Raw genomic sequence first — 16474 nt, forward strand, 5'->3', positions numbered from 1 at the left:
AAGTCGCGAAAGTCAATAACGGCACATTCATTCTTATCACGCTTTTCCGCTGTCAACCAAGGATTCTTGATATCCGGTTCCCTATTTCCGAGATAAGCGTTCATTAGCACAGAGTAAGTTGAAACCAAAGGTGACATTACACAGGAGTATCAATAATCTGTAACTAGGAAGGACCATGTTAATGGAAACTGTTGCGGTAAGTCTGCCGGGGTCGGCTGTGGTGTCTTTCTCGAAGGTGAGAGCTGTAAGATGAAGGGCTATGATATGTGGAAGTGATACCAGATGATTCATAAAGACGGGTCTTATAAGAAGTGCGGCTACGTTGAGTATAAGAACGGCTGCACACTCAAGATTGACTATGTGACGGGATGCAATAATCCTGGGTCAGCTTATTCAGTAAGGAGTGTATTGAGTCTTGAAGCATCTGTTGGTGGTATCGCTGTCTTACCTTTGGCGGGAGTATAAAAGCTAGAAGAGGAGGAATTGCTAATAAGACCTATAAATGGTTATGTTAGTGACACTCTGGCAGCGATCAGATGCAGAACTTGTCTACTTTTATCCTACTCTGACACCAGCTCCGCGATTTTACGAGGAACGCCTTGAAGTCAGCGCCGCGATCCATTTCGGCCGGAAAAATAGCCTTCCGGGTCGAATCATCCTAAGGAATAACTACATCAGGATGGAATACCCCGCACGAAAAGAATAAGAAATCATTCCCGACCTATTACTCTTCCAAACGCAACCAACATTGCGATACACATATCACAATTCTTATGAGCCGCACCTCTAACATATTGCTTGGGCCTATTCTCTACCCTACTGACAGATAATGAGCGCCTCCACAGAGCAGCAAAATGAAATTGCCAAGTTGGTTGAGCAACACGGAGCAGTTCCTCCACCCTGGTTCATGTTTCTAAAACAACATCCATACAGCATCGGGTGGCGCATGGGTGCTGGTGAATCTTATATCATGATGTATTGGACTTGGTGGGGGCAACAAAAAGAGAAGCTCGACGAAAAGCAGCGAATTGAGTATTTCCGCAGATGGCCTCCTCCACCCGAGTGGCTCATTTGGATGATAGAAGCAATCTGGGATCTTGACCCCAAAGACTTTGAGGACGACGACGATTACTCGCCCTATTTTAAACGCACCGAGACACTTGGTTTTGGGTCTGAGGATGATTATAAGAATGCTATGCGTGATGGGGAAGAGTAAATTTGGAGCAACGATACACCGTAAGCTTCCGTCCACGCGACGCATCGGTGTTTGAGACCTGCGAAGCTATGGTAATGGCTCGGTTCGGCCGGAAGAATACGAGGATACACTGACACTTTTCTGGTTTCTAAAAGGGTCGTATGTATCCAGCTATTTCCCGTCAATTCGCCGTTATATCCCAGGCAAAATCAAGCCTGCTCAAGAAAGGTTATCGCAACTAAATAATAAGAAATTAAAAGAAAACAAAATTAATCAAGTCACAATCTCCAACTGTCAATCGGGCCTTGTTATTTTATCAATTTGGCAACCACATTATCTTTAGGAAAGGCTATTAATCCCTACAGTCTCGCTCCCACCTAAGCTGGATCTCTAACGTCTCTTGCCGCGGTATCTGCCGGAAGATAACAGTGGCATGGAAGTACGTTTATAATAGTTTGGGTTTCATCGATAAATATATATCTTCTATTAAATTTATTTACCGAAATTGTGAAGAAAAAAGCCAGTACACTGTGTAAGAAGTCTAGGTAAATGGTATTAAGCGTGGCATAACATAACGTACAGGAGCTTGGCCAGCTTCATACTACTAACCAAAGGTACCTTCATACCTCTAAGAGAAATAAACCTATGTAGCCTGGTCAATGTTGAATGTTATTATTAACCTTTACTCCGTCGGGTCAGGAATAGGCACAGCCTGTCCACGCGTGAAAGAAACGCCATCGAGGTAAAAGACAGGGCCGAGGCCTTGGTTCTGCGTGATCGTGATGCAAAGATCAGTAGAGTCAATGCTCGGGCCGGTATATGAGAAGGTGTAAGAAAAGTCGTTGTAGGTATTATACCCAACAATGCCATGATTACCGGAGTCATATACCCCATCAATGGACAGTTCAGTGGTATTGATGTTGTCATCGCAGACCAGTATGTTTGAGCCATACTCTTTGATGCAGTTCTGGAGGACCTGCGCTTTGAAGGTATACTCAAAGCCCGCCTCGACTGCGACGCTCTGGCAGACCTTGGCGGAATTGGCAAAGTTTCCAGGCAATTGCCTATGAGAAATTAGTATGCATCCTTGAGGTTTTTCAAGCTTTGATAATACGTACAGACACTTGCTGCCCTCGGCGCACCAAAACTGGCTACGGTAGACTGCCGGAGAGGCTCCTTGTACAACCCAAGGATCGATGGTCTCGTCTTCGAAACCACCATTCACGGCGAGGTTAGTAATCACGGGAGGGCCAGCTGTAGTCGTGGTGGCTTCGATCGTCGTGCTTGTGGCTTCGTCGGTGGTTGTAGAGGTCTCGGTCTCTTGGGAAGTGACAGCAGTCGTAGTCACGAGCATCGTAGTAAAAGAGCTGATACCATCGGTCGTGGTGGCCGAAGATTCAGCAGTAGTCTGAGACTCAGCAACAGTCGAGCTCTCTTGAGAAGTCAAACTGGAAGTAGTTGTGTCGAGTTCTGTAGCGGCAGAGGATTCAACAGTGGTCTGGGACTCAGTGACACTCAAAGTCTCTTGAGAGGTCAAGCCAGAAGTCGTCGTCTCCAGTTCTGTAGTGGCGGAGTCGGCTGTAGAAGTCTCTACAGTGACCGAGGACTCAATGCTTGACGTCGAGTCGGTAATGCTTAGAGTCTCTTGAGAAGTAGTCGTTGTGGCGGCGCCTCCAGCCGTTGTAGTGCAAATTTCGCTGCTGAATGACGATGTCGTTGTCGGCCGAGGATGAGGGGCGCAAGCCTAAAACTGTAAGCTTCCACTTGGGGCGTCAGGGGGCGTTCCAGGGCACTTACGCGAGCGGCGCAGAGGCCCGCGCCCAAGATTAGAGAGCCAAAGGTAGTTGTAACACGCATCGCGAACAGACTTAAAAAGAACGACTGGAATTAAAAACGAGTGACTGACAAGTGGCAAGCAAAGAGAAAGAAATTAGAAGAAGCAAAAGAGCGAATTGTTCTCTTTATTATCGTGTTAGGCTTCCTCAAGAGCTGACAGCCAACCGAGCTGGAACTATTGGCTTTAGGGCGCGCTACTTGAGCAGATGTAGCTAGCAGATTCAATAGTCTCCATAGACCCTGCTGTTTTTTCAGGGGTAATGCAGGTCCAACGAGCACCTAATTTTAGATATCAATTGTTCTTCCGGGTAGGGAAATGCAATAAGAATCGTATCTCCATCACCATCATGAGCCAGTGCTATAATATATTTCTTATTTTAATTTTTATTACCAGTTTCTCATCAGCTCTTAAATCAGTATTATTCTTATTTGAGTCGCTTATGGATAGTGCGTTGTTTGCTATAGCGGGATGAGATTGTATGGTAGAGTGGTATTGACCTTGAACCATATTTTTTTTTTACTTACCTGGGGAGTTTAAAAGCTGGTTCAAGGTATAGTGAGACTTGTGGCTGACAGCTTAAATCAGCATAGAGCATATGTAGCTACTCTAACTAACCCTATGTAGGGTGAAGACTTTGGGGGACATTCAAATGATGGAATTGCCCCGCATTCATTCACCTATGACGCCAACATCACTGATCTCATCTCTACCGCTAATCTCTTTGCCCTTTCCGTCTTCCCTCGCCATCGTTGCCCGTCGGACAGGAATTCCTGACACGGTGATTGCTTTGCTCACTGCCGGTGCAGAGTGGGAAGAGGTACCGCTTAAACCCACCTGTTCACGTCTATATTCCTAAGTTGATTTCATCGCAGCTTGTTGTCGTTATTGCTATCGCTACCACACTGCCGGAGAAATTTATTGCTGTCCTGAGCGGGAACCGGGGCCATGTAGGAATTCTTGTGGCTAATACTGTGGGGAGTAATGTCTTCCTCCTGTCGCTTTGCCTGGGTATTGTTATGGTTGATACCTCTGGGAATTTTGATGGGGGCAACATCGACGTCCCTGAGCTATTTGTACTCTGGGGCTCCACGCTAGCAATCACAATAACCGATGTGGTATGGCGAAAAGTTTGATCCTTCGATCGGAGGAGTTATGTTATCTGCTTATATTGTACTTATAGTCTCGGAGTTTACAGTCATCCGTCATAATGCAGATTCGCTACAGCTGTCTTAGTCAAATGGAATGAAATGCTTAGCAAGCCAGAAATGTCATAGGAAGATCTGACTAAACGCGCATCAAGTGTATGTAAATTGGTATACTACCGGTGACTCGGGAACAAAAATAGGCAAGGCAGACTTAAGCTCCAATAATCGACGTAGATCGCCCGGGAATGAATCCGCCTCAAGCGTCTTGGCTCCCTCATGAGGGATAGGAGCAATAGCCCGCACCACCAAGACCAAGGCGAACCAAGGTGATAGTCATCGCGATGTCGCTATATAAGGGTGTGAACTGTCCGGTACACTGGACTGGCATGATTCTGGTCCCATTCAGTCATCCAACAAGAGATAATTAAACCTTGAATATCAGTGCCCAAACCTCCAATGCAAATATTCCATTTCAACGCGCTGAACACTAGAATCTCCTTCTCAGACTTGTCCAGTATGTCTACCTACTCTTCACACTGAAAAGAATATTGTAATCGCACAGCAAGCTCTGTGTAAGCAGCATCAAAGGCCTCAAGGATATAAGGGGTAATCTTTACTAAAAGTACAGCCTTCCATCTTGTGGCACCTCTACTGCATGATGAGAGAAACCGCAATGGTCCGTAAGCTCCCGACTAAATCCTTCTCTTTGACACCACATTACACCCCATTGAAGTGGAAATAACGATGCTTCTGGTGATGGGATACCGTCTGGCTGGTGACAAGCAGCTGAAATCGCCAGACTGCAACTTGCAGCTACAGGCATAGCAGTCGGTAGACGACGGCATGCAGTTATCATCACCGCCGCAGCCATGAAAATGGATGTAACTATAACGAAGATGATAGCAATTGGAGAATACCCACAGGTCAAGAGTGACCAATCCCAGTAGTCTGGCCTCATGATATCGCGTGTTTCAACGGCAACGATGAAGATGCTTTGCGATAACATCCAGTGCATTAGGATGGAGACGAGGAGAAGTGGGATGCTAAAGCGATATGGAAGTTGGAGAAAGTAGCGAGAGCGCTGCTGACCTCTTGGGTTAGAGGAAACCCGCAGTGGATTTCTCTTGCGGCCGAAGTCACTCCATTCCTTCGCCGCAGCCATGCAAGTAAACAGGCCATTGTACTGAAAGTACAAAAGTGAGAAAACCAGCTGAGGAAGGTTGGAAACAAGGACGTTCCAGAAGAGACTCTCATCACCCTCATCCTCCCAGCCAAATCCAGTTATTATAGTAAGCTCAGTTGCAGCTCCAAATCCCAGATCCCACAGGCTTTTAATATCATGGGGTCCTGGAAGCTCTCGAATACCCCATGCCAGGAGGAAACAGCTGACACCGAATGCTACTCCGTACCTAGATTGAAAGCATTAGCACAGGCTCAACTATCCGCGGCTGGATATCTTACATGGCAAAACTGAAGAACCAACGCCTTCCAGTAACTGCAACTCCACGTCTTCTACACTTCGTGTGCATAGTGCAAGGTCGAGTGAATTGACCGGCCCGGGCGGTACGCGCCGATGCTAAGCAGTTTCCGCGAGAATTCTCATCGGGTACAGTCAAAAATGACTGAATGGCATCTCCAAGGATAAATAGCGGTTCCTTCGGAGGTCGTAGTGCGATGAATGCCAGTGTAATTGCCTTGATAAAGTTGACCCCAAGTATAATTGCCGCAAGGTAGACATCAAAGTTCAGTCGGCATCTTTGTGGTGCTGGTTGGCTAAGGCAATATTCAACCCGATTATCCCATGGCCTCCAATTATCAGATTGGCGTCTGACTTGAGGCAATTGGAGGCGGCATGGGACATCGCAACTGACTTCAGGACAAATCCAGTCATAGTCTACTTCGGGGCAGGTAGCTCGTCGAATGTTATGAAGTGCGGCTGGCTGTGCATCAAGGGCTCTTTTTGATACTCCAGACTGTGAAGTATCGACGACAACCAATAAGTCACTCCTTCTTGTCAGGAAAGCTACACCGTACTCGTTGATGCACTCTAAGGCGGTAAGGTTATCGAGCTTGCTGGTGTTCATGTTTCTTGACTTGAATCGGTTCAAATCATAAGAATCTGCAAAAAACTCTCCGCCCCGTTTGCTGAGCAGTCGGAGCTTCTTGTCCACAGTGAAGACTTCATAGTCGTAGGTTGTTAAGGACGAAAAGACTACCGAGTTAAATCTAAGTATCATCAGTCCTTAATATCTCTACGCCAGTATCAGTAGACTTACAAGAGGTGCAGTGGTAATGAAGAGAATACTAGCAGCCACCAAAGTATAGCTCTACTTTTGGCTACTTTTCGTAGGTTATGGAAACTGGGAATCCCGATATCAACCCATGTTTGGCGCGTGTGGGCTCTATCGACATCAGCCCTAGTTGGTGCCGACAGGCATTGCATACCATAATTGCTGGCTGCAAGAAGGATCGAACCGAAAATGTTAATGACAAGATGGATGGCGATACTTAATTCACGGGTTGTCGAGCATGACCCTTCGTAGATGATTCTTCGACTGGTTTTTTTGTCATCCTGATTACCCTGGAGTGTCAAGGTTGACCAGATGGTGACGCCAAGATTGACAATAAGAACGGCGATACAGGCAGACGCACCAGCTATGAGACTGACCTTCCAGTCATCAGTCTTTGAGCCTCGCGTGGCATCGTCAACAATGGCCCTCCTCACATCGTTGTCGGGATTGAGAAGTCCGTTGTTCTCGCCCGGATTTTGCTTGGTCATTCTTGCCAGAGTAATTAAAGGTAGGGGAAGGAAAAAGGGGGAGATAGTTTGTTTTCTTCTTGTGTAGCAGACAGTAATTCTTATGGAAAGAAAAACGGTTCAAGATGAATATTCCTGCACTTACGTCTCAATGGTCAGTTGTCTAAGACATTGGCTAGTTGTGGCTGGCTTTAGTGGATTGAAACAATATGTGGCGTTTAGCTGAAAAAAGATGGCTTTATCTTGTGCTGTGAGCAGCCTAGCCCTTTCTGCTTGGTCAGATTCGATCTACTGTGTGATTTAGGTAACTTGATAAGGTAAAACCAACCGCCACCTTCAATTGAAGAGAATAAGGCTCTTTCAGTTAAAGCTGGAATGCTCGGTGTGACCAATCTACTCATTATCCAAACTTTATCTATCCAATTACAGACCAATAGTCTGATTAAACTGATATCTAAGAGTACAATTCAGTTGTAAATAATACTCCAGTGGAAGTTTCCAGTATGACAGTACCTTCTCAGCAGGGTGGTATTAGTGGCGTTCACTACATCTGCGACTATTGACGTGATAATGCATCACCTGGAAACATGAGCGCCTCAACTCGCAACGAGGTTGAAAAGCGGAGAAATCCAGTCCAACACGACACTAATCACTTCCCTAAATGGTAAGATAGCACTGGCGAGGTCTCAAACCATCCATTTTGAGTGAACTGTGCGAGAGACATATCTGTGCCCCGTGTTTGACCGCTATCACAAGGCATCCATTTCTCAGGCCAGACCTCTTAATATACCTGAAGTGGCGCCCAGCTGAACCACCATTTCGTCACGGCTGGAATGATCTTATTCTTGGACTGGAACGCCCGGGAAGAGAAGGAAGCAGATTAACCCAGAGAGAAGAAAGACAACTTGGCATTAGTATAGCTACACTGTGTAAACGGCTTCCATAAGCAACAGTCTTGATTTCTGAAGTTTTCGGTGATATTAGGCTTGGGCTAAGAGATTTTAATCTCCTCTGCCGAGATAAACTTGGCCTGGTTTAATATGTCGTGTGCGCTCCTCTCTCGTCTCTTCCAGGATAGATATGACTGTCACGGGGCCAATCCTGTGCCTCTGCAGTAAGTCTGAATTGATAAAGTTCTCGTCGCTGCCGGTGTCACTGCCAAGCTATTATGCGTAGTCAAAGCAAATAGCTAAGAGAGCTGTTGAATAAGTATTGTGATCGTCTTCCTGAATGTTACTTTATACTGATATGTGACGGGACACTACTTCCAAGCTCACGGGACTCGACTATCAGGATAACACGCTACTCCTCCTCATATCTGACCCATGTCTTAGTCTTGCGCGTAATTCTCGGTCCGCTAATCCACAACGGAATGGTCGCAATGAAAAGCACAAAGATAATCATAGCAATAGCCAAGAACATGAAGTACTTATCCTTCATCCACCAATCCAGAGTACTATAGGATAAGCCAAAACCAATGGCATTCTTGATAATATTAACCACGACACCAATCTGAATTGCCTTCTTGGGGTAGCTCTCAGTGCAGTAAGAGATCATAATGTTGCAACCTCCGGTGAGATTGGCGTTAAGAATAGCCCAGAAGAGTCCAACGATAGCCCAGTGCCAGCCGCGCTGAAAGCCAACACCTATGAGTGTCGTAGCTATCGGCGTTGCGATGGCGAATGGCAAAAGAATCGGCAGAACTGACTCAGGCTTGAACTCTCCATGGCGTCGCAAATGTCTTTCAGCAAGCCAATCTGCTCCAGCACCACCGAAAGGCATACCAGCTATCAAACCTAGGAGGGGGGCAACATTGTAGAGACCAACCTGGCCGGATGTCCAAAGCCATGGGGGCTGGGAGAAAGTGATGGAAACAATGATCGAAGTAGCGATGGTTCCAGCGATTGAGATACCGAACAAAAGGACTGTGATGATGACAGCAGGAGAAACGAGTATTTTGAATGGTTCCACAACAAGATAGAAGAAGTTTGGCGGTGGCTGATTGTGCTTTAGGGTGAGAAAGAATGATCGTCTGAACCAGAGTGCACCGGGCTTGCATGGCTCGAATGTGGTCACTGAAGCAGGGCGAGTCTCATATTGCTGAGCATTCCCAACCTCTTCCATGGGCTCCTTTGGCTCGCCGACTTGTTCTTCATTAGCTGACTCGATAACGATATCGGAAGGCTCTGGGTCGCCAGGAACGCGAATGTTGGTGAGAGGCTCGGGAAACATCAAAATCATGGTAAAAAGGTTGAGAGCACAGATGCCACCGAATATGTAGTTCGGATATCTCCAACTGCCCAGATTATCAACAGCGTATCCGGTGATCAGAGGACCGAAGACGGAGCCTCCTCCCAAAGCCCATGAGTATACGCTCATCGCTCTGGCGATGTACTCGCGTGGAAATAGAAGTACCACGACAACTGGACCTAGTGCCTCCACAACACCACCGCCCAAACCACCGATGACACGAGCTGCGAGTAGAGATTCGTAAGACTGCGCTTTGGCCTGCCAGAAGAAGCCGGCCGTGAATATCGCGAGACCGATGAGGATGGTGTAACGACTGCCGATGTATGCGACGGTCGGGAGAGCCCAGATATTCTAACAATCCAGAAACTGTTCAGCGTCGACGGAACTCAAACGAGTTACTGGGTAGGATCATATTGCTTACTCCGAGGCCAATGCAAAGACTTCCCCAGCTCGCAAGCTGAGAGATCTTGGTGCTGCTCACATGCATGTCCTCCACCAGGGGGACAAGCATAGGTGGGATGGAAGCACCCAAAACTTGGCCCATCGTGACGAAGAAAGATAGATTACCCATCATGATAAGCCGCCACCATAGGGGCCATGACTAGAGATGAACCTTTGTCAGCGCTACATTTAGATCATTGCATATGATAAGAGACTGGGTTTACGGATTGGACGGATGAAGTAGACGACGTTCAATAAGAACCAACAAGTAGTTGGCTGTCAGGCCACAGTGTTGTGGCATAGAAGAACTCACCATCGGGCCATCTTTTCGGTACAAACCGCTCTCATAGGAGGTCGCCATGCCGTGCTCGAGGGTCTCTGCCAGCTTTGTTTTGGCAAAGTGAGAGCGAATTAGGTCTACAAGCAGAAAGAAATACTCGGAATCTGCCAACTGACGCCGGGTAGTAAGGACGGAGCACGTCTATTGGCGTGCTGTAACAAAGGATATGAGAAGAAGACGGGCCACGAAAGGTTGATGTAGCTGGTTGGTGATCTGAATTTAAAGTCGGGATTTGCGTATACTTTTATCAAGAGGCTGGCCGGGTCTCAGAGACTAGCGATGTAGGAAAATTCGGGGTAGTGTCAGCACTAATGCTTAAGCCACGAATCCCCAGCCTGGATCGGAATTTTTATCTAGATTCCGACCTGGGGATCCGGGGTATGGATGGCCCTGCACCTTGTAGTCACATAAGTGCAGGCAGTTTTCGGGAATTCCGCTTGGATCTCGCTTCTGGCTGCCAGACTCTTTGGGGATTGCTACTCAATACGACGGTGCTACTTACCTTCAAGTCTGGACGATCGCAATAGGGTTTCCTACTTTGGGTCGGAACAGCTGGGACACGTCACGACCAACAGGTTGCTATAGGTCAATTGTAATAACAGATACAATCCCTCTCTAGGCATTAAGACTATACATCTTGGTACTCCCGCTGCTATACCCCGCATTTTCCGAGCTACGTTCCTGGCCATGCAGTGCCGCAAACGCCACCCGGTGGCCCACTCGGCTCACCCGGCAGATACCAGTAGTTCTCCTACATCGGTAATTAACCTTTATATATCTTAAACGTGGCGGTGTATGCGGAATTGCCTCTTTGGTCCCGATTTGACCATGGCAAATCCCGCAAAGACTTGAGCTTAGAGCAGTTCAAGACTTGTCATAGCTTTTTGCAACATGCATAGGGTTCAGCCCGTCTTGTCTTTCTTAAACGGCAGTATCTTGATGGTTCAGCTTTGCGCTTACAAGCCAAGTTAACGTGCCACTTCCACCGACTCTTCTACTTCATCAACTCTCATATTGTGCAATCTTGCATTTGCATAAACCTATCCGTTTATTTCATCACTATCTGCTCACACTAATATTGATACCCAGCTGAACACAAGAACTGGAAGTCTACTCCAAGATAAACTTGATACCAGCCATAAGATTCCCAAGGAACATCTTCGTTGCACTCAGCGTCGGAAACATCCAGAAAACATGGGGCAGCCCCTCGTACATGTCGAGCTTGACCTTGACCCCTTTGCTACGAAGTTCATGCTCCATGGCTACGTTGTCATCTCTCAGAGGGTCCGCTCCGCAGGCCACGAGGTAGGTCCGCGGAAACTTGCCGAGGTGCGATGAGAGGAGAGGAAACAGCCACTCATCATCGACATGCTTGTCGAGCCCAGTCGATGCTGCATTAGTCATTAGTAACTGTTACGTAATTTTAGTCTGTCTCTCTACGTACCATTGATCATCTTGGCCGTCTGTCCATCAATGATTGGGACATCTGTAGCGTTCTCTTCCATAGACTTCATGAGATGCTGGAGATGCTTTGGCACATTGGCTTCATGAACTGTACCTCCCGCCATGTTGATGACTCCTTTGAGCTGTCCCTCTCGTCCAAGTTCAATGAGCTTATGGGCTGTGGCAAGGGAGAGTGTACCGCCGCAAGAGCTACCAAGCATAAAGACACGCTTCTGGTCTCCTCCCAGCTTGGTCGCGTTTTCGTAAGTCTGCGGCCGGGCGTTAGAACTACTTCGTATAGTCGGGGGAAAAGGTAATCTACCCATGAGAACCCATCAAAGGCATCCTGGAATACAACCTCAATATCGACTGCTGGTGTAAGACGGTACTCAATGGAGACGATTATGCAAGGATACACGGGTGCAATCAGTCTACACAGGCTATCTTCCATATTAATAGATCCGTCAGAGAAGCCGCCTCCATGACAGAAAACGCCAACTGGCAGGGCTTCCTTGGTGTCTTTCGGCTTGTAGATACGAACAGCAACAGTGTCGTTGATTGTCTCGTCCGCTGAATCCTATAAGTTGAATGGAGGCTTTGACGAGTTGTGTACTTACCAACTTCAAGTCCATTGTCTCGGGGAGGAGGCAGATGAGCTTTGATGTACTTCCCAATAGCTTCTCCACCAGCTCGATAATTCTCCATGGTCCCGCCGAGGACAAGGCGGCCACCAAGCTCCTTCTCCACCTGCGACGGGTCAGCTTCGTTGATGCTTCTACGATGTGCGGAGTCTGACCTCTAGCCACTCGGGAGCTAAGTAAGGCGCCATTTTGGGATAGTATAATTTTACAGAGAGCTGAAGCTAAAGGAGGTAGTTGAGATCTAGGTGGGTATGTGTTGCTGATTGAATAGAGATTGTTCTGACAGATAAGGTCAGTCGGCTGTATGGCCGTTTATGTCAAAATCGCTCTTCTGTGATTACTGTGCCGGACCATCTGAATGGCTGTTACAGCACGTACTTGCTAAAAAGGTTTGCGTAGAAACAATTCTTAGCTTTCACGGAAGAAGTTCCGAATTTGCTCTCGAAGGCTGTGACATACCTTTGTGCAGCTTATGCTGCCACGCATTCACTCATAAAGATCGACATATCTTCGCGTCTTCCGGCGGGAAACCCGCAGAGACAAAGGGCAGCATGTTGACACTTGGAAAGTATTGCTCTGAGTTCAATTTCGGGTTTACCTCGGTTTGGCCGAGGGGAAACGGGGACGTTTCGGAAGTTCCGAGGTTCCAAATAGGGGCTCAACAGTTCCACTCGTCACGCGATGCAGTCTCGGGATTATCGACTAGATCACCGGATAAATGTAACCCACGAAGTAGTATCTTGATATCAATTTCTCGTTCCTCAGTGTTGGAAAGACACAAACGACAGAACAACAACGAAGCTCACGAAACGAAAGTCAACATGAACAAATGTATCTTTGTCGACGACTCCTGCGAACTGTCTATTCGCAACATACCAGAAACGTATCATCCCAAAGATGGCCAAGCCCTCGTCAAAGTCGAGTACTCAGGCATCAACCCAGCTGATCTCAATCATCCTAAGGATCTGGGAATGAAGAACAACGTATGTGGCTATGAAATCTGCGGCACCGTCATCGAAGCAGGAAAGACTAGTCGCTACGCAGTAGGGGACGTCGTCTTTGGATCCAACCATCCCGGACGCTCAAAACCAGGGTATCATGGCGGCCACCAAGACTATGTCATCCTAGAGTCAAACCTGATGTCAGCAAGGTTACCCCCTCAGCTCCCTCGGCCACATGCCGCGGCCCTGAGTATCATGGTGCGCTCAGCAGCAGATGCGTTGATGAATCATTTCGAAATTCCCTTTCTTGCTATAAACGTCTTGGGACCGCCTCCCACTGGTGCCTTATTGATTTGGGGCGGTGCGAGTAGTGTCGGGAGTGCGGCGATACAACTCGCAAAGGCTATGGGAGTGAAATGGATATTCACGACTGCTTCGCCTGCCAACCACGAAGCACTCCTCCAGCTCGGCGCAACAAAGTGTTTTAACTATCGAGATCCGGATGTCGTTGGCGCTGTCAGGGCTGCATGCGAGGAAAAGGGCGCCACAATCAAATATGTCCTAGACACTGTGTGCAAGACAGGCAGTCCAGGAACTATTGAGCAGTGCGAATTGATCGCCACGGCACCAGATGTCACATTCATCAGCACCCTGCCCCAGTTCAGTAAGCCGCCCCGATGGAGAATGGTTTTTGCTTCGAGAGAAACCGACAATCCCGTCCCGTTCGAGTTTCCAGGTGGAAATAAGGCAAATCCCGTATGGGAGGCTCGGCTAGAGAGAGCAGTTGTTTGGGCTGCGAAGAATTACGGGTCACAATTCAGAATTCCCAACATCAAGATTGTGGAAGGAGCTGAGGAGGGTATACAGGCTATCAAGGATGTGAATGAAGGAAAGGTAAGCTTGACCAAGGTTGTCATCAAGCACCCTCTTTCGATTGTACTGGACATAGATATATTTGCTCCTAGGTCATAGCGACCCTGTCATGTGCATCTCAGAAGTAGCTATTATTGGCAGGCCAGTTTCCGTTCACCCCAAATAGCCCGAACATATTGTCACCCAGTGTCTGAAGATCGCCTATCCACCGTTTAGTTCATCATTCTATCGTGCTTTAGGACGCCATTAACTTACCTGATCCAGCACATTGTGAATCCTCCAAGAGCTGCCCCATGTCAATATCTCCAAAGTCTTGTAGTATCGGCGTATTGCTATCTTTCGGCATGTGAAGCCGCTCCCCGATCCGGAGGAGTTGCTCAAAAGTAAAGGACAAATTCCCACACGCAAAGTTTCGACACTTGGATACCTGGAGTATTCTGATCGCTTCTTGAAATGCGTCTCTGCTCTCTGGTCCGTAAGTTTCTGGGTCCTGAGAAACAACTAGCAGGATTATAGCAAGTGACGACACGGTGAAGTATTCGTATGAGCTTCGAAGGCACTTTAACGGGGCCGCCTTGTTAATCACGCCGGAGCACAGAAATATGGTGGCTTTGGCACACTGAATACAGACTGCCGCTGCTGCTATCTTCTCGCGATCGCCTTTGTATGAGCGGAGGAGAGGTTTGCGTAGTAGTATTCGAGAGTGACAGATCCGTATCTCTAGAAAGGTTTCCAGGTCATTCATAAGAACTTCGTTCTGAAGAGGATCCCAAGGGTTGTTAGGTAAAGCTGTAGATCGAGAGGCTGCCGTAAGGTCCCGGAATTGATCGCGTAACCGTTGAATCCGATAATCGAGGTACTCCTTTTGTTGTCGACTTTCCGCAACGCTCTTGGCTGAAGCCTTCAGCAGTCCTAGTATCTCCGAATTGAGACGCGTGTATTCCATGTTCACGACTAGGAACGGAGACGAGATTCCCTTGCTATGAGTCAGAAGTTGTACGCCTATGTGTTCAAGGTCGACTATAACTCACAAGATCAAAGCAGCTTTCGTCTATGTCTTCATCCTTGGTGGTATGGGGAAGATCCGTTGCGAAAGAAAACGTCCGGTCTAGTACGTATACACAGCAGAATAACACTCGTGGGGAGAACGAACCAGAGACTTCAACAGCCTTCTCCGTTTCCTCTGGAGTTTGATGAAGACAGAGTTCGAAGCAAATTCTCGATGCTAGACTGGTAAGTCGCCACGCCTTCTTATGTTCGGACTTATGGAAAAAATACAGGGCCTTTTGTTCGCAAGCTGTTAGTTTGGAGACTGCCTGGTCAGATTGAATATCTCACCATTAAGGCAGCCATGGTAACATCGTCAATATCAGGGCCTTTCCCAATAATAACCTTCTCCACAGACCAATCGATGCAGCGTTGAAGGTACCGTGCCAGGGGACTTGTTTTATCATCCTCAATGAGGAGAGTGAGTCCCAAAACAGCTTTGAGAATGTCTATCTTCGTCAGGGTGATCGAAACGGGCTTTGGTGTCTGACCCGCTGAACGCCCAAGTACCGCACCCAAGACCTGTTCTGTCGATTGGAGGTCAACACAAGAGTAAATCGGATAGATAGTCTCCGCAAACGTGATGAACAAGCTTCTAGCTCTGTCGTATCCAAGTTCCAGAACAGATTCCAAGCAGTCGTCTTTTGCGGAAGCAAGAGATTGCTCCAGAGTCAGGCATGGTTTGTTCGTTGAACCTTGGACGTCCTTCTCAGCTTGGTCCACTATACCATTAGCTTCAAGGCATGATCTTGCCAAGCTGAAGGTGTCAACAAAACTAGAGCGGCGAGCTGTAGGCGATTTTTCGGTAGCTGCTGGGCTTTGTAGCGAGGCGCCTATGTTATTACCGGGTTGCGCAGGTAGACGGGATGCTTCGTTCGATGTAGGGCCGCCTGAAGTCGCAAATATTTGAGGCGTGGCCACATCCTCAGTTGATGGAGAGTATTCTGTCTCTCTAGGAAAATAGATTGATTAGATTCGACTTCTTCTGGACTTGATGTAGAATACTACAAGCTCATTTCTGTAGGCATTGGGCTCATGCTGGGTATATGGCCGCGACGTGGATAGGAACACTCTGCACCACGCTTGGTGCAGCGCTGGCAGGGCCACTGGCCGTCACATTTAACTTTTCGAGACTTGCATAGCATACTGGACTCATTGTATCAGCATCTTGTATATCTCGATAGAAAGGCTAGGAAATACCAGGCGACCAGAGCGTATTCGTTGCGCTTTCGGCGCCCGCCTCGGGTGATTCGCTGGATATCCGATACATCGCTTCTGGCGCCAGTTGGCAGTGACATGACTGTTCTAAATTCTAAACGTGGTATGTTGTCTAGAGTTAAGGTAGGTCGGGGGGTTGCATCGCAGTTATGAAGCGAGTTAGTAGGACAAATACTCGAGATCACGTGGGCAACCAACCCCGCGTTCTCCAGTCTTGGGCCCCATACGAACTAAAAGTTCCGCAGTCTAAGGGAGTAGCTCCGTTTTAGCGGTTCGGCTCTCACTAGACAGAAGAACCTGGCTCGAATGGTTCGAGTAAATCAGGAATGAATCTTGGCTAGAGTT

At 47.7% G+C, this 16474-nt stretch overlaps 7 protein-coding genes across 7 annotated transcripts; 2 read left to right on the forward strand and 5 right to left on the reverse strand.

Moving 5' to 3' along the window:
* Nucleotides 1-829: 829 nt before the first annotated feature.
* FPRO_11461 (uncharacterized protein) lies at nucleotides 830-1216 on the forward strand (the record flags this gene model as incomplete). Its single annotated transcript, XM_031220940.1, has 1 exon — nucleotides 830-1216. The coding sequence occupies one exon, from the start codon at nucleotides 830-832 to the stop codon at nucleotides 1214-1216; it is 387 nt and encodes a 128-aa protein (XP_031086548.1).
* A 661-nt stretch (nucleotides 1217-1877) lies between these two features.
* Nucleotides 1878-3052, reverse strand: FPRO_11462 (uncharacterized protein; the record flags this gene model as incomplete). The annotated part of the gene is made up of 3 exons (XM_031220941.1): nucleotides 1878-2259; nucleotides 2314-2939; nucleotides 2993-3052. The coding sequence occupies 3 exons, from the start codon at nucleotides 3050-3052 to the stop codon at nucleotides 1878-1880; spliced, it is 1068 nt and encodes a 355-aa protein (XP_031086549.1).
* Nucleotides 3053-4793: 1741 nt separating this feature from the next.
* FPRO_11463 (uncharacterized protein) lies at nucleotides 4794-6956 on the reverse strand (the record flags this gene model as incomplete). Its single annotated transcript, XM_031220942.1, has 3 exons — nucleotides 4794-5586; nucleotides 5639-6403; nucleotides 6454-6956. 3 exons carry the CDS (start codon nucleotides 6954-6956, stop codon nucleotides 4794-4796), a joined length of 2061 nt encoding a protein of 686 aa, XP_031086550.1.
* A 1281-nt stretch (nucleotides 6957-8237) lies between these two features.
* FPRO_11464 (uncharacterized protein) lies at nucleotides 8238-9729 on the reverse strand (the record flags this gene model as incomplete). Its single annotated transcript, XM_031220943.1, has 2 exons — nucleotides 8238-9536; nucleotides 9607-9729. The coding sequence occupies 2 exons, from the start codon at nucleotides 9727-9729 to the stop codon at nucleotides 8238-8240; spliced, it is 1422 nt and encodes a 473-aa protein (XP_031086551.1).
* A 1347-nt stretch (nucleotides 9730-11076) lies between these two features.
* On the reverse strand, nucleotides 11077-12238 carry FPRO_11465 (uncharacterized protein; the record flags this gene model as incomplete). Its single annotated transcript, XM_031220944.1, has 5 exons — nucleotides 11077-11357; nucleotides 11411-11678; nucleotides 11732-11979; nucleotides 12027-12156; nucleotides 12206-12238. 5 exons carry the CDS (start codon nucleotides 12236-12238, stop codon nucleotides 11077-11079), a joined length of 960 nt encoding a protein of 319 aa, XP_031086552.1.
* Nucleotides 12239-12871: 633 nt separating this feature from the next.
* Nucleotides 12872-13963, forward strand: FPRO_11466 (uncharacterized protein; the record flags this gene model as incomplete). The annotated part of the gene is made up of 1 exon (XM_031220945.1): nucleotides 12872-13963. One exon carries the CDS (start codon nucleotides 12872-12874, stop codon nucleotides 13961-13963), a length of 1092 nt encoding a protein of 363 aa, XP_031086553.1.
* Nucleotides 13964-14099: 136 nt separating this feature from the next.
* On the reverse strand, nucleotides 14100-16209 carry FPRO_11467 (uncharacterized protein; the record flags this gene model as incomplete). The annotated part of the gene is made up of 5 exons (XM_031220946.1): nucleotides 14100-14840; nucleotides 14896-15147; nucleotides 15203-15863; nucleotides 15920-16057; nucleotides 16112-16209. 5 exons carry the CDS (start codon nucleotides 16207-16209, stop codon nucleotides 14100-14102), a joined length of 1890 nt encoding a protein of 629 aa, XP_031086554.1.
* Between the last annotated feature and the right edge of the window lie 265 nt (nucleotides 16210-16474).

Source organism: Fusarium proliferatum (assembly GCF_900067095.1).
Source record: "Fusarium proliferatum ET1 genome assembly, contig: FPRO_scaffold010, whole genome shotgun sequence".
In the NCBI taxonomy this organism is placed as follows: Eukaryota; Fungi; Ascomycota; class Sordariomycetes; order Hypocreales; family Nectriaceae; genus Fusarium; species Fusarium proliferatum.